The sequence below is a fragment of the Metopolophium dirhodum genome, chromosome 1 (assembly GCF_019925205.1).
Source record: "Metopolophium dirhodum isolate CAU chromosome 1, ASM1992520v1, whole genome shotgun sequence".
NCBI lineage: Eukaryota > Metazoa > Arthropoda > Insecta > Hemiptera > Aphididae > Metopolophium > Metopolophium dirhodum.
The window spans coordinates 132,290,766-132,309,184 of record NC_083560.1 but is presented as its reverse complement, the minus strand read 5'-3'; the positions used below and the strand labels follow the sequence as shown (position 1 = coordinate 132,309,184).

The 18,419-nt window shown below is 30.3% G+C and overlaps 1 protein-coding gene across 3 annotated transcripts in view; it reads right to left on the bottom strand.

The window, feature by feature from the left end:
* LOC132933927 (filamin-A) overlaps positions 1-18,419 on the bottom strand; it is a 146,010-nt gene that overhangs the window by 73,845 nt on the left and 53,746 nt on the right. For all 3 annotated transcript variants that reach the window (XM_061000205.1, XM_061000206.1, XM_061000207.1), the window contains exons 3-16: positions 9,888-10,038; positions 8,963-9,072; positions 8,777-8,874; positions 8,573-8,700; positions 8,317-8,455; positions 8,012-8,252; positions 7,745-7,945; positions 7,524-7,661; positions 5,978-6,235; positions 4,816-5,006; positions 4,631-4,738; positions 3,771-3,878; positions 3,502-3,664; positions 1,280-1,504 (exon numbers count right to left, since the gene is read on the bottom strand). In XM_061000205.1, the coding sequence (XP_060856188.1) occupies positions 1,280-1,504; positions 3,502-3,664; positions 3,771-3,878; positions 4,631-4,738; positions 4,816-5,006; positions 5,978-6,235; positions 7,524-7,661; positions 7,745-7,945; positions 8,012-8,252; positions 8,317-8,455; positions 8,573-8,700; positions 8,777-8,874; positions 8,963-9,072; positions 9,888-10,038 (2,259 nt within the window). The remainder of the gene's footprint in view (positions 1-1,279; positions 1,505-3,501; positions 3,665-3,770; positions 3,879-4,630; positions 4,739-4,815; positions 5,007-5,977; positions 6,236-7,523; positions 7,662-7,744; positions 7,946-8,011; positions 8,253-8,316; positions 8,456-8,572; positions 8,701-8,776; positions 8,875-8,962; positions 9,073-9,887; positions 10,039-18,419) is intronic.

Sequence of the window (18,419 nt, the reverse complement as noted above, 5' to 3'; positions counted from 1 at the left end):
TAGGCGGGTTGGGTGAGCTAACTAATTTTCTAACTCGTCAAGTTATATTATAGAAAAACGTAAGTTAAGTTTAAATATTAAATCGTTACTTTTATTTTGTATTTAACTAATATTTAAAATTTAAAATTACAATTGGTATATTATAAGATAAAGGGAGGCCTTTATTCAATGAGAGAATCCTTGCATGATGTTATTGTTATAGATTATTTAGATGTTTATTTTTAACTTAGCTCATTTTTTTTATAGATTTAAACGTCAAACAGGTGGTTTTGTTTATGTGTAATTTGTAAATACTCATGTTTGGTTAAAATTTCTTATAGAGAATTATTTAGGTAGTTATGTATATAATTATATATATTTTAATTCCTATTAAAATCCAGAAATATTGGAACCAACTCTTCAACAATCTACAATTTAGTATTTACAATACTTACATAAAACCCCATAAATAATATCTATTCACGATTATTATTTTAGAAGAAAGAAATTAAATATTCTTTAACCCCTGAAATATTTTCAAATACTTTAAAAAAACGCTTTTCCTTGTATTTTCTGTGTCGAAGCACTATTTATTAAGGGGCTAAATTAAGGCAATACATTTCTAGTATCGTTGAATGGTAATAACTAATATTATGACTATTACCCGATTATAATAGTTTTTATTAAAGACAAAAAAGGTGGATTCTTAGAAACTTTATTTAGTTGATTTAAATCATAAAACTATAATAATTATTATTATAATTAGGTATTATTTTTTTTAAACGCCGATAAAATTTTTTTTTTAAATTAAAATGTAGGTATGATGCATACACACCTATACCAATTATTTTTAAAACTATCAAATATCTTTGATCACTTTTTTGTCTGTACAAACCCCATCCCGACATAAAAATTATATAATATATTATATTAAAACTTTTAAAAAATATATTTTTGCTGTTATAATATAATATTCCAAGCCCTAATTATAATTTACGTATACTGCATTGCTGCATTGTTGCATTGCGTTGCATTACGTTCATTGCTGTCTAATTTGTTCATTTTCCGTCAAACACGAATGTCGATAATCGTACCAAAATTAAAATAATGTTATCTACTTGGTATAACAATAGTGGTATAGGTACGATAGTTAGGTACCTACTGTACAGCAATTATCGAGCAATAAACGCTAAAATTCTTGGACAGTTTTTTAAATAAATTCATCGATACAGATCTCAAAATAATATTACACTTAATGTTATCACTACGACGAGCGTTTAATATTTTTTGAAAAACTTACGCGTTTCGAGACCATCCACTTTGACTTTGGACAAGTCCACCGGAGACTGTACGTTGATTTTGATCGGGCAATCAGGCACCTTGACTCCACCGTAAGTGCAATTCAAATTGTGAACGCCCGAGTTGGTCGGGACGTAGTCAATGAGGAACGAACCGTCTTCGTTATCGTTGACCTGCAATGGCACGTTGACTCCTTTATCGTTTACCAGATTCACGTTCAGCTCGCCTGTGAGATACCAATTAACTACCATTATCTTATGTGCATTGACATATCTTAAAACTATACCCACTTAAAATCAACTAAAGACTTTTTCCTCCCAAAATCGATATTATTTATAACTTTTTTCATTATAATTTATAATGGAAATTTGGTATAATATGATACTTACTGTACACTTTTCCAATACAAAATATATTTTATTTTCGACTTAATACTAAAAATATTGTTTAAGTTAGTGATAGTTATACATGAAGATCAGATTTAAATAAATTCCATTGAAGATACGATTATTAATCTATTTGTACATTATTTTGAATCAAATTAATATTTGAAAATTATAAAATATGTAAATGTACCGAAAAAAATTAATTGGCTTGGACATAGGCAGTAGTTAAAAATATTTAGGAAGTATAAAAGCAATTAAAAATTTCAATTTTGAAAAATATTAAATAATTTTAATTATAATTTTAAGAACTAAACAAAAACTACTTCATTTTTAAATAGGTTGCATATTAATAATTATGTCAAAACCCGTGGTTTTGATTATCATTTAACGTGATAATATTATAGTCAATTATAAACTTATTGTTTCTGTGGCCACTATATTTTAGATCATTAACAAACCGACATACATATTACCTATATAAGCTTTAATTAAAGATTCAAAATAATTGTTTCCAACTAGATTTATCAAGTCGACTAGCAATATAATCACCAGGTATAGATTGACAATAACACGATTATTATATAAATTATAATGACTCAGAAAAGACATAATTTATTGAGTCATATTTTCAATTATTTATAAAAATAGATTTTTATGAGACCAACGCGAAAAAAGTTTTGCGGGCTAGGGCCGTCGACCTTGGTGCAAGTGTATAATAAATTATGCGTGAACGTAATTATTAATGTTTTATTTTAAAATGTGTTTTCGTATTATTTTTAGTTATTTAAAATTGCATCGCGACTGCTCCATAACAATCTGAGGTTTACTTATGCTAACCTGCTTGGCACTAAAGTCTCAAATGTGTGTTTTCTGGCTCGAAGTGGTACAACAAATAACAATAAATACTAATTCTCACAATGTGTAATCTTTGTTTTTAATTTAAAAGCAAAGCATATGTCATATTATTATTTATTTCGTTTTATATAATATTATTACATAAACACGTATACACGTATTTGTCAGTAGAGGTAGAATTTTTTTTATCAATTCTTTTATCAGATACATTATTCCAGAAATTTATTTTTGTAAGTCTCTTAATAATCTATAAAATATATAATACCTATAATATTTATTTGTATTAATTTTAGATAAAGTTATTATTTACAAAAAACCGTATATATGGTTTTTACAACCTAATCAATGATATTATACGTTTCACTTGAAAAGTTTCTAGTAAAACGAAAGCACAGAACATATTTTTAAGGGATACATAAAAGGCAATTTTATTAACTTTTGAGAGAAATTAAAAGATGTTGTAAAACATTTTTAATGAAAATCGCTAATAGTACTATGTCTGTAGCGTTTTCATTAAATTTTCCAGTGTGAAAAATTGTAGTTAAAATATATACGTATTTGTATAATATTATAGGTACTTAAATACTTCCTCAGTTGAAAGTTTGTTATTCATTCGGAATTTATCGTATTTAAAAAATATTTTTATGCGTTAAAAAGAAATAACTTAATAATTGATCTATACAATTAATTTCATCTGAGCTTCTTCTTTTCTTTTTTTAATCTGCATTGTATTTTATATCGTTTAATAAACATTAATGACAATCAAAAATCTCAATCAATGTGATTTGTTGTCAATTTGTTTTTAGTCCGTCCGAAATAATAAAAATGTTGAACAAAATATTTAAGAAAACATTAAATAATATTATTAGGGATCACGTCATTATAACAATGCATCAAAATTCGGAGTCCTAGACACATTAATTCATTGTAAAAAAAATAATGCGTATTATTTAATATTATTATGATCTATGCACAAATTTACCGATTCCGGCATCGGAACAATCGATGGTGAAATGATTGGGTTTGTTGGTCTTGACGCCGGATTCGATACCGGGTCCAAATATTTGTACTTTGTTGGCGTTCAACGGCTGTGACACGAACACGCGGAACGGACTTTTTGGTACAGCGACGCCTCCGTAACTGACCTATATAATATGGAAACAAGATAAAAGCGATAGAGTTATTTTTTCACAAGTATAATATTTTCAGGGTTCAACAGGGTGGGCAGTTGTTGTGTTTTTCGTGATTTACCTGTAACGTGTGTTTGCCTATCGACTTCGGGACGTACTTGCAAGAAAATGTACCGTCTTTGTTGTCTTTCAACATGGGTTCTACAAAGTTGCCACCCGAATCGATGACCTGTGAAGGCGAAATTTAATTATTTTTTAATCGACATGTTAACAGTTATCTAGTATTTTATTGCTGATTTTAAAACAACGAAGACGATGACTATGAATATAACACTGTCGTACGCTTAAATGTCAAATATTACAATATTATTATAATATTCTTATCAAACTTACAAAGATTATATTTGAAGAGTAACGTGGTGATTACTAAATATCTTATTGAAATGTGCTATGGGCGGACATAAGTTTTAAATATTATTGGCAGTTCGAGTCTTATTTTTATATCGTTAATAAAATGTAAATAAGTATCTACCTACCCACATAATATAGCCGAGAACATAAAAATATGGTTCTGTATATACGAGAAAAAAATTGTGGTATCGCAGATCTTATTTATCTACTTTGTACAATAAGTTAAAATTCTTGGAATAAGACTGGCAGCCTGATAGTGAGTTAATAATTGTAACCGGCTTACATTTTTTTAAATATCACTTATAAGTTAAGTTTAAATTAATCGATCAATTAATTAGATTTGATTCAATTTTGCTTATTTTGTACCTAGGTAATCATTCCTAAAGGTAGCAGTATGAATTTTGTATGACAAATTTGTCAGAAGTATATAGGCTAGTAAGTATATTTTAGCGATAGACCAATCGATAGAAGGAAAGCTAAATGAAAACATCATCGCGACACACCACGTGTACATAATTATTAAAATATAAAAAGTCAAGACACGCTATTTTTCTCCTATTCTGATGTTACCTTTACGTCAAGTGGAGCTACTCCGGCCTTTTTCGTGTCCACCACGAATTCAGCCGGTTTTCCTTGTATGACGCCATTCGGTTGCAGTCCACTGCCGTAACAGTTCACCTAAAAGCATAATTCGTAAGCACATAATTATTTATGATTGTTATCAACGATAACCGTTGCGTGAAATATATCCTTACCTTGTCGGGATAGAAATCCGAACTGGGCACAACGTTGGCCATGTAGGGTGACTTAGGTATGTCCTCGTTATCGCATAATATATGCACAGCATACTCTCCTGGCGCCATCGGATAGTACCTGACGTCCGCCGATCCGTCGCCGTTGTCTTGGCAATCGATTTTCGCCTTTGACGGCCCTTCGATACTGAATCCTGTAAACGTAACGGTTTTTATCACAACAAAAATTGATAAAATTATGTCCGAAATAAATTGGCAAATCATTTATTACTTAGTGTATATATACATATTTATTAATATTTAATAACAGTACAAAGCTCTGTTCACTGATTATTATTTATTCGGAACCACGATATTTTGATTCCAAGTATTTAATGATAGTTGATATTCTCTTATTATGTTATTAAATTATATTAATTTTATATTATTATATCAATCGAGAAATATATATTTATTTATTATTTTAGGTTAACCGGTTAGTAGGTAATGCGCCAGTCAACTCACAAATAGGAAGATTTATAAAAAGAAATGACCTGAAATTATGACACTAATAAGTAATAACTATTATACCCAGTTCGTCATAACCTAAAAGATTTATGTCCTGTTCTTTTTATCACGTGTTATTCGGTAATATTTCATAGACTTGGGACGGGAAAATAGACTTTTAGTAAGTTTTTTCTAGAAATATGGTTATTTGCCTAACATAAAAAAATGTGGTGCTGATTTAGTTTACCATCTACAACAACCTCAGTTGCGCTTAGCTCGAAAGTCGGCCCCTGGAAGTTTGGCTTTGAGGTTATAAAAGAATCCTTGGAGATATCTTTTACAGGTACAAAAACGGTAATCCTGGACTCTATAGTTGGTTGTTTACTTAAGTACATTTTACGTTTTCATATTTGTCTTACACGATCGATAATTTTGATTTTTAAATTTATATTATTATAAAAAATAAATAAAACGCAAACATCAAAATAAAATATTTGAAAATTATTATATTGACCGGTACCTAAGGATAATATTGTTAAACATGATATGGGACGTTAGCTAATTCTGATAAACATCAAAACCATAAGGACACTTGCCAAACTTCTCTCAAAAATAAATTTAGTATTCGCGAGAGTGTCGTACACCACACCTGGCACACTGCATTACGGTTTTTACTTGCCTAGCGAACCGGTTTCTCCGTTAGTTTCAACAGTGAACATCGCTGGATGCGAAACTACACCTCCGGTAAGTCCAGGTCCGTAAGCACGAATCAAAGTCTCCTTGAATGGGTTGACGTGCACTTCGAACGGTGCTTTAGGGATTTCCACCCCTCCAAACGTCACCATCACCACGTGTCGACCGACTTTCCTGGGATAGTACGTTGCTTCATACGTGTGTGCGTCGAGTTTTTTCATGTTTACGGGTTCTTTGACTCCACCTACACGAAAATAAATCATTTTATATTATTAACCACAACCTGTTCGTATATGTTTATTGTAATAATAATGAAAAGCAAGAAATAAAATAGTGTTTCCACACTATTTTAAAGTAAAGTCAACATTAGCCGGTTCAGTTCAAAGACAAAATCATTTTGTTTTTTTTTCACATAATCCCGGGGTAATTTAAGAATCATAATTGGCGCTTGAGAAATGATGAAAAGTGTGTTTTTAAAATGTTTACAATTTTTATAGTAAATTTTCTAATATCTATAAAATAGCCTTCAATAATGTGTTTTACTATGAGTTTCGATATCTGATGTTGTTAACACCAAACATATTTTATTTGTTATTTATATTAAGGATGAACATAGTAGTAGGTACTATAAATAATGAAATAAAAATGGTATATCCGTTAACGGAAGCTTTGAAACATTATAAAACTCTACGATGTTTTTAATGCTTTCAATCATTATTATTAATAAATATATAAAAACAAACGTATATTGCTTTAACATATTATAATTTACATTGTGTACCTAACCTAACCTATATTACTTCCAATGTCATTATACCTATATTTTTTTTTATGAATTTGTCTGAATAACTATTAATTTACTAGTTGTACACATTTTAAATAAATGCTTGATTATATTCATTAAGATTATTTTTATCTTTCATTATAATAAATCATCTATTTTTTCTATCGACTTTACCCAATAGCTCCTAGTTACAGTTATGACAAGGTAGGTACCCGGGAAATATTATTACTATGTTTGAATTTTATGGTAGGAAGTGGTGGGAGGGAGTGTGATAGAAACTAGAAAGATAATTCTCATGTAAAATTACGTTTTGTATCATTCTGACTATAACGAAGTATACCTAATTTTGTATTTTTTTTCATAACGATGTGTTTTGCTAGTTTTAGCAAAAATTCCACTCATTTCTATAAGTATATAATATTATATTTTTACAAGAAACGACATATTATAATAAATTTATCGACAAAAAATAATAATTGGTTGATAAAGAAATAATTAGTTAGTAGTTGGTAGGAAATGCTTTTTTGGTCATATTATGTGGTTCCACAGTATATTTTTATATTTTATAAGCTTTTTTGGCAATTATACAAATTGTTTAACCATTTATTTTGTTACAAAATTCCTAGCCCTAGTAATTAATAATTATATATTAAAATTTATTTTCCTGGTTAATCTAACCCACGGGTTATGTGGACTATATCCGATAAACGGGGATCGTTGTAACATAAACACTGATAAGGATTTTTACCCGGTCCGATTACGTTCACATCTGGAACGCCTTCGCCTGCTCCCTCGGTGACAATTTTGAACTTTGCTTCATCTTGGACTCTAAGGCCGTGTGGTTGTATACCTCGTCCAAAGGCTCTTACGCGTTTAGCGTCAGATGCTGTACAAAAATAATGCCACGTGTTTCAATTAAATTTTTTAAAAAAAACAATAATATTCCATTGTGAATGTGTTATGTCATACCATTCGATATGCCGACAGCAAATGGGCTCAACGGCACAGGTTGATTTGCGAAGAAAACATTGACAGAGTGCACTCCCTGGACGACCGGCGTGTAATCGCATATATACACTCCGTTAGGTTCTTTCTTGAGTTTCACCGGTATTGTGTTCTCTCGGCCAGCAGGATCGAGAATTATCACCTCAGGAACACCTTTTCCGGCATCTTAAAAAAATAGAAAAACGGTGTTCAGATTTGGTGAACGATCTCCCAAGTAAATAATATAAATACCTTTCGTATGGATTTCGAAATAAGTTGGTCGGTTCGTGAACACACCTTCGGGCTGTATACCTGGCCCGAAGACATTTACTTTGTTTGGGTCGCCAGCCGACGCATCCACGTTAACGTGATACGGAGATTTCGGAGTCGGTACCCCTGAGAAGTTCACGTGCACTTTATGCGGTCCTTCGACGACCGGTTTGTACGTGGCCGTATAAGTTTGACTTCGGTCGTTGTTGAAAACCAAATCAACCTAAAAATTGAAAAAAAAAACCATTTGACAATGAAGAATCACTCATTGTCAGTGAGGTGCTTACCGGTTCAGCTTTTCCTTTGGGGTTTTCCACAGACACATTGACTGTGCCTTTGCCGGCGGAAAACGTTTCAACCGTGAAATTCGTTTTGGCTCCCACGGCTGGTCCAGAGGGTTCGATTCCGGGACCATAAACGCGAACGCTAAACGAAACACAAAAACGATTATTATATTAATATGCAGTCAGAACATGTTGAACTGTTGAGCTAGATACTCAGTTTTACACTATTGAAATATAATAATAGTATTGTATAATATACCGGCTCGGGTTGGTTTTCGATCTAATCGGTGCTCCTTGTTTCAACTTTGCGTTCGGGTACTGAGACAAATAGGTCATCATGGATTGTTCGTCCATGTTGGGACTGACCAATTCTTCGGGTTTGATGAGCTGAAAACATAGTTTATAACGATTAATGATTGTTGTTGCGTTCGTCCGAACACCGTCGAGACAATATTATTATTACTTGTTTGATGTTAAGCCAATCGTCAGCCAAGCCCATGGCTTCCGATGCATTTTTAAGTGCGTTGTTAGATTTCCAGTCCTGCCAATCCGGACATAAGCCTACAAATATAAATTATAATTTTCAAATTAAACAGCCGTTGAATATTTCTTTGGCAAAACCATGACGTTGCAGGTCTTATAATATTACCCGGAGCCACGGCATCGACCAAAGCGCCGACGGCCTTTCCGTCGTTCCAGTCTGTAGTGAAATTCGAAATCGGTATATCGGGAACCTTACTCTGGATCCAGTTCAGCAATCTAAACGGCACGTAGATCTCAGTATTTTAATATTTATTTTACGCACACAATATTATTATAGGTAGGTAGGTAGCCAGAAAACGAAAATTCGTCGATCCGTCGCTACCATCGTATTATATATTATTTTTAATCCTTTGTTAGATTTAATCTCAGCTACAGTGCCCCTGCACGTATTATAATGTCCCAGGTACCTCCCGCGTCTTACACGGAAAACGCATTAAATCGGTTATTTTTTTTTTATCCATTTTGTTTCGTCCATTATGTGTTTTTTTGACGTTTAAAGTGTACAAAAAAAAAAAACGATACTAGGGTTTGAATTTATATTATTATTTAGCCGAAGCAGACAACAATGATTTAATCCTATTTCATCTTATGCTCTACACAACACCCTTCGACTGTATGCATTCTTATTCGTCGGGTACACTACCTACCTACTTAACATTCCACACCGTCTGCGCCCTTAACTCTACAACTACTGCAGTTGTGGCATAATAAAATATTGTGTATTTAAAAAAATATTATACATTTCCGTTTCTTTCTTCCAAATAAAACCTCGTTTTTTTATTATTGTTCGGTTTTTTTTTTATCGTACAATATTACTGTAGACGCGGGTCGATAAAAATAGAACGAAATGCAACGAAAAAAAAATTTCCAAATAGAATTGACACACGCGGTTCAAACTTTGATCAACAATAATAAGAAAGGTATGTGTTGGGGAAAACATTGATTATTTTTATTTTTCAAAGCACAGACCTATTTTTTCAAGTCGATAATAATAATGTGTTATTTATTTATCTTATTAAACTGTGTATTACCTTTGTTTCGGTGTTGCTCCTTTTTCGTTTGGTACTTGCTCGCCACCAAATTCGCCATCCCACATTGGCATCGATATAGAATAATGTAAAATCAACGTCCATATTAATCCCAAAATCAATTTCAATTTACAATCAACAATATCGGAAGAATCTGTAAAATAATTACAAAATAATAATATTATTATCATTAAGCTAAGCAAATTGTTTCAATATTTAAAATAATGATTTTTTTTTTTACATATAAAGTGTCTTTTCAAATGATTTATAATTTATAATATTAATATGATATGTACAGAAAATACCATTTATCGGGAAACATCCAAATACTCAATTGTTTCCTAAAATTTTGATTTAATGCACCCAAACATGGGTAGGTTGTACTTAATTTTTAAATAAAACTTCATGATACGTTTAAATTTCTTAAAAATTTTTATGATTGAGGATTGGTAGCAATTTGTCTACATTACTCTAATACTCTATTGCTTTGTGTATCAAATATGTGATGATTTTCAAGCGAGAATTTTTAGAAAATTTGTCACAACTAAATAATCCTTATTTCAATGAATACATTATCTTTAACTATATTGTTGTGGATTTTCTGCGATTCATTAAAAATGTACTAAGTGTTAAGAAGTGTTTTCAAATTAGTACGACTTTTTTTTGTTTTACATATTTAATGTCATCGATTCAGAAAAGTTTATGACCGAAGGTTATAATATTAAAATAATAATGTGGCAAGCGAAGAAACACTTCAACGACAATATATAATACATTAAAATCTTACAGAAACACTTTTTACAACCAAATATTTTTTTAGGAAAAATATAAGTCTATACACTCTACATACATAATAACTTAATGAGATTATTAATAAACGCCTATAAATCACTGTATAATGTGTATTGTAATGTATAAATTATGTATTATAGTAGGTACCTATATATTATGCATACGAATTTAGTTATATCGTCGGTGAACTTGAATTTCCCGTTTAAGACTTGCCGTGCATAAAAATATAAGTAACGTTATTAAAATCGACATTAAATTAATTTACGGTTAAGGAAATAAAAAATGGGTAATAGTATTCGGTGTAAAAAATGCGCACGAGTCCGTGTTAAACGTCATTTCGTTTTTAATGTAGCGATAAACGCATAGTATAAAAGCAAGAAATGTCAAACACATAATCACGGTTTAATACCGTAAAATATATTTAACGGCAATGTCAATAATAATAATAATATGATAATATTATATTTTTATATAATTATATTTTGTGTATGACGGCATAGACACACGAAATCTTGGTAATTCCTTAATATTATACCAATCACATTCAGCATCGTGCAATTATAGTTAATTGTGCGAACAATGATAAATAATGTTCGTGTTTCAAATATAAAATATATGACAATAATGCAATATCGAAAGTCATTTTCGTTGATGGACTTTATAATGATGTAGACAGTCTACTCTGTACCTACCTATGCGCGTAATTATTATCGGTGTACGCATTATTATTATTATTATTATTATTATTATTATTGGTGGAACGCATAAAATATCAAAAGAGATAAAATAATGTTATTAAAAATTTAAAGAAATTGTCAAAATAATATGATCGACGACTATACTAATAATTTTAACATATATTTATGTTATAGAAAACAAAAAATAAACTGTAAACCGTAAGTACAAAGTACAATATTGACTTGAACAACAAAAAAAAACAGTTAAATATATAATTTAGGTATATATTTTTATTTTATATTTTACGTGATAGTAACCGTGTGGTATAGGTAACCATTACAAAAAAGACCGTTAGCTGATGACATTTAACACATAGTTATTACACGGTTCTCCAAATCAATGCAAAACACATAAAACATAATTTATCGTCTACATCAAAAAAATCCATTTATTGCAATTTATATGCGTAATTATCCAAAGTTGGTTTTCATTTAAATTGCATACCAATCTTCCAATCCTATACAGACACTTCTATTAGACACAAAACCCAACTATGGTGTATCGTATTATCATAGACATTAGACGTCACCGTAAGAGGCATCGAAAAAGTGCTTACACAAAAAAATACTATAATAGAAAACTAACAGAATTTAAATAAATATCGACAAATTGCGAATAATAATACCTAATAGTACATTGATACGTACCTATAATAATAATTATGCAATATAATAATAATTGTTTAAAAACATACACAGTTAGGACAATATGTCATCCCTAACCTATATAGGTATAACACTAATGAGACAACGCCAACAGCGGCATGACATCATAATCGGTTCGATGACGGTTCAGTGTGGGTTAAAAAAATAAAAAGTCTATGTACCTATTGTATCTATACCTATACATACCGCGTATACGGTATAGAATTCGATGCTCTGGTATCTGGAGCATAAAGCGTAACGCGCGATTGTGTGTGCGTGTACACTTGTACAGGTACCTACCTGATAATTTTTACCATGTACCTATATACATATTGCGCACGTTAAGGTATATTATAAATATATTATATAAAACAACGAAACCATACGCGTACCTTGTATTATAATATTATATTTAAGTATCTACCAGACTTATACCGCACCTACCGGGCCTACTGGGCGATCCGCTTATCTGACACCTGCAGAGGCAGACCTATCCTACACTCGTTGCTCAAGTCCTCTTTGTAGATTGTGAACGCATCGATTTCGGGAAAATAAATAATAACATAATAATTATTGGAGGCCGCAATAATGTTCGAAGTATATACGCCTTTCCTACGTATATATTATAATTTATAATATTGTTTGACATAATATAACACTACGATAATTAGTTCATTCGTTCATACGTTGTATTCGTTTTTTGCAATCAATGATATTTTACTCGACGACAACCAATTTTTTGTTTTTAAGTTTTTTTGTGCCGAACCAGATAATAATCTATACAAGCTTTGTCGTTTAAATGACAAATATAATAATATAATATAACTAATAACTAATTTTTGATATTTTTTTAATAATGCATTTACACGTCAGACAGGAGGATGGGTGAAGTGCCAATCTAATCTGAATTTTAAAGTTTGAATACTTTAAATTAAAATATAATAATATTATATAATATGTAGGTGGTCATTAAAAAACCTAAAAAATTGTAAGACTTACAGATTTTTTAGAAGTCATAAAAACTGTTTGGTAATAAATATAATACAATTATTACTAATAATACATATTGCATAGACATTTACTTTTTACTATTTAAAAAAATAATAATAAATAACTCAATTTAAGTTAATAAGATATTTTTAAGTTACCATATATAACTATTAACTTAACTGAGTTAAAAAATTAAGATAGGTAACTATTAACTACCTACACTTAATACACTTTTTACAATGATTTCTATCAACTCAACTTAACCCAATTAAAAATTATCATTAACTTGCCCATGTAGATTTTGGTAGAACAACCATGCAGAAAAATTATTGCAAAATTACATTGTCTTGCGCATAGTGGGTATTATAATATATTAATTGTAGACGTTTGGGAAGAAATCGTATTGTGTTTAAGGCACGCAATATATATTTTATCTTTATACCTACTAGTATGCAACTGAAGTTCTGCAGGTACTTATGTATATTACTACGTGTGATTATTTTATTATTATTATTATTATATAGGTATGTCGTATGTGTAATGAAAACCGCGATGAAAACATTGTTACGCAACACTCGTATCGAAGCATTTGGAATCGTTTCAGACGAAGCACCCCATACGGCAACAATAATACTAATAAATAATAATGTATACATTTTATCTATACGACCATAATAATATCTGCAGTATAGGTGCAGACCGTACGAAATTTTAGCGATAAGGCGATAAGTTTATTTTATATACCGTTGCGTCTAGATAACTGTACCTAAATAACAAGGTACCTATAAAACAAAACACGTGCAGATTATTTGTTTTAATAACGCTGCAATAATCCGCATCGTTTACTCAAGGTTTTACGTTGAACAATAATATAAAATTTAAAATATTTGTACAATGTTATATAATATTAAGATACCGTAATAAAAAGGTTATTTTTACATAATTTTCTGGTCTCTCACTCTAGCGCACGAAACGAGGTACAGTCCTTATCCTGTGGATTCTTAGTAGATATTATAACGATAGATGTAGGACTCACTATATATGTATTACAAGAGGTGATCGTTAAGTCAAAGTTTGTACCTATGTGAAACATTTTTTTTAAAAAAAAACACGATCTATAGGACATAGTATCGAAACGATTCCGAAAAACTGTCATATACCTATTATAATATGTAAATAAATTGCATGGATAGCAGCAGATTTAATAACACGGCGTTTACTGAAATAAAAGAGACGGTTTTATTAAAGAAATTATTATCTATCGTTATTAGAACGCCAAATAATTATAATATTGCGAATTGCGATCGCTTTCAAATTAATAGTAAATCGAACGTCAGACCGTGGCTCATTAAAAACAGCGCATAGGTACTTATATATTAGTTATATATATGTACATTGATTCCGCTTTATACATGTACCTAAATATTATAATGTTTGGTTTATAATTATTATACACTAGAAACTGTAGCTTATCTTAATGTGGCGATCGATCACGGTTTATACAATTGTATTAATATGTTCAATTCAAATTTAGATTTAGCCAGGTAGTTAGGTACTCAAATTTTCGTCAAGACTTTATAATTCGTTATAATATAATGAATAATGATCGTTATCAATTCAAAGCATATATTTCTTTAAAACGAAAAATAATTTAAAAATGCAATCTTCTAAGTCAATTTTAATCGGTTTCGAATAAAGATCGCGCTCCGTACCTAACAATAACGAGCACACCATAAACTAGCTGTATAAAGCTTAAGCTTAAGCTCAATCTAGATTGCGATGCAGTTTGTCGCCTTCGGTAAAGGTTTTCTGCTTTTAAAACTATTACTTAATTATTACTTACGAGCCACAGCGATTATTGCAATTCATATTATGTAATAATTTTTGATTTGTCTGAACTAAAAAAAAAACGTTTTTATTTATGTATAAGATGGCCAGTGTTCAAATAGATATGCGTGGGTCTTAAAGTTTAGACGACAACATTTGGACAATTTTTATGAAACCGGACACCGGTGAACTGTATGTCTATATAATATCACCATCAGATGAATACGATTGTGTGTTCAACGATTCGGGCTTTGTACTATAGCTATATATTTATATTATATTACCGAACAAGAAACAAGAGAATAATAATTTGAATTCAGCATAATATCTATAAAACCCAGCTAAAAAGAAGACAGAAGCTGTGGGTTGAAGCCGTCTTGATAAATGAGTGATATAAATCATATGTGAGATAAACAAGATGAAATACCGCGCAAGAGACTAAAAGAGTTTTATATATTAACAAGCATAATATACCAGAAACCATAAGAAAAATGCAATTACGCGCTAACAACATAGATATATGATATATTTTTTTTAACGGCCGAACGAGTCATCGTCGTCGCGACGTCCGTGTATCGTATTTTATGTATTCCTCGAAATGTTATTGTTAGCAACAGGTATAATAATATGAGTTTGTAGGTGCAACAAGTTGCCAGATGATCGATACGCCGACATCAAAGTCCGCTGTAACGTCTTAGGTCCAGGAATAAAATATATATTGATATGCAAATTATTATATTATAATTTTTACTTGTAGAAATAATATGCGTCTTTTCGATTTTATCTCTAATTATTATCATAACAATATAAAACTGTACTGCAGGTACATCAGCTGCTGCAGACATCAAACGACAGCAGGTCCGACAATGTTATACTTATAGGTACCCACATCGTTGGACATTTAAAAAAAAAAAATACATTCTTTGTATTAAGCTTCTTAATAATAGATTTATAATGTGACGAAAATTGAATCACAATGAGCCAATGAAAAATATCTCTTTCGCTGTAAATATAGGTCCCTATACGCGATATCACAGACGTGTACCTAATACATATATATATATATATAATAAGAGGTATCTTTATTTTCGGTCTAACTGCATTCCACTGTTATACTGCAAAATGTGACCGGTTGGCAGTTTGGTAATGCCAGCGATATAAAAAAAAAATTTTTAAAAAATCCTAGTTAACCGTATCAAAAAAATCGCAACCAACCGAATTCCGAGTACCTATATACTCGTTTAGCCAGAGTTGAGTCGATTCAAACATTTGAACTCAATAACTATATTATAGGTCAAATTAAATTTTGTTTTTTAACGAGTAAATATCAGATAATTCTAGTTAACAGATATCTATAAGTAGTGAAGACTTCATGTATGGGCGTATGAGGCGTATGGGCGTATAGGCGCCAAAAACAAAAAAAATTGAATTTGTCCCACAACTAAAAATACATTTCGGTAATTTGCGCCAGTTTTCACATTATCAATATTTAATATTACAATATTAAGTATTACAATATTAAGTATTACAATATTAAGCACTAAAATAATTAATAAAATTTTTTTTTAAAACTTATTCTTATATTGAATTTTATTCATCAATCAAGTTCATTTTAATCGAGATTTGATACATTATTATACACATAAAGTAAAATTAAAATGTAAGCTTTTTGTAATTGTATAGGTAAGTACTACGTCCTTTTTTTATAAATTAGTAATATTTCAGTTAATAATAAAATATGTAATATCAAGAATATTAGGTATAATATTCATTGTCAATTGACAATTGTTAATTTTATTAATAGTCGCCAAGTTTATTTATTCACGTTTTATGTGTTATAACTAATGTGAGCTCGGTAAATCCTTCAGGTACGACTTGCGTGAGAAAATAATATTAATGATAATAATACTTTTAGGACTAGGATTTCCACGAATTTACATATATTTTTTGGAATGGTTGACACGATTGTTTCCAAGATACAAATGTGTTTCATGTATACGTACACTATGCTAACAACGAACTTTTTTCGGGGCATATTTAGAATTTTTCGAGGTTTTTATCTTTAATTTAGGTAATTTTTTGACCTATTTCTAGTAATATTTTGAAAAAAAATAATAAATACAATATCCGGTTTTCAAATTGATCTTGATTTTCAAAGAAGTCCTAGGTAAATTTCAGAGAATTTTTTAGAGTGTTCAGGCCATAAATGCATTTTTTGAAAAGGCGTGTTTTGATATTTTTAAGGGCTTTTAAATCCGAGCCCTAGTAATAATAATAATAATATGATTTTACGATATTATGTAGGTATAGGTAGGTACAGAATAATAATAATATTATTTTTTTTTTAATCATACGGGTACTACCTATGAGTTCGGCTTTCGGACCTCAAACAGTATAATAATATAATATTATTATGGTAATTTATTGTCGGACGACGCATAGTTACTTTTCATAGCCACATAGGTATATATATAGTTTTAGACCCGCGCACGCGTACTATCGGTAGGTACATGATAATAATATGTGTGCGTACAAAACGTGCTGTGTGTGTGCATAATATATTATTATTATTATTGTTCCGGTATAGTCACCGAAAAGAATCCGGTGACTAATGGCATTGCAGCAGCAGCGGTGCAGCAACAAACGAAAATAATGTAAAACTCGGTGTGTTTCGTGTACCCTATAGGTACCTAATAGCCGCCACGCAGTCGTAGGCAAATTATTCGCCTACCTACGCTAAAACAATAATAATATGTTTTACCGGGACATAACAGTATAATGTATTACAATAACATAAATAGGTATACCTGATACAGTGATGCCTCATAATATCGTGTTAATACCTCTAATAATAATAATATCACACACCGGTGTTTAAGACGCATTCATCCTCGCAAGTAAAAAATAATATAATAATAATATACTCCCGCGATGGTGTACCACGACGTCATGTAATGTGTGTACTGTGTATACTGAGCTACCGTGCACAGGGAAAAAAGCACACAAAAAATATTCCGATTTAATTTTTTTCTTGATAAGTCTTGATAATGATATAAGCAATGATAACGATATCATTTAAAATAGAATTACAATTAATAATATTGAAATGTAATTTATAATTATAGTTATACATATATAAACTAATGCACGACATACCTAATGTATTTATTATTATTTACCTATAGTATTGTAAAAGTAATCAAACCACTAGGAATTTGTTTTAGATATTTTTTGAGAGAATATCCGGTGGATGCGCGCTTGTCAAAAGATACAGATTGTTAACAACAATTTTTTTTTTTTGAAATATAAAAATCACTACTTCCATTTCGATACGAATAATTTCAAGATTGGATAACTACTAGGTAGATTTATCATTCGTTATCCGTCATCGGTTTTATATTACACTAGAAACTACCCGTTACAATAATTATTTAACTTTAGTTAAATTAGGATTATTTTTAATTTAAATTTCATATTTAAATTTTTTTAAACATAGTATCAGGAATAACGTAGATAGTTTTAAATGTTAATAGATTATTCATAT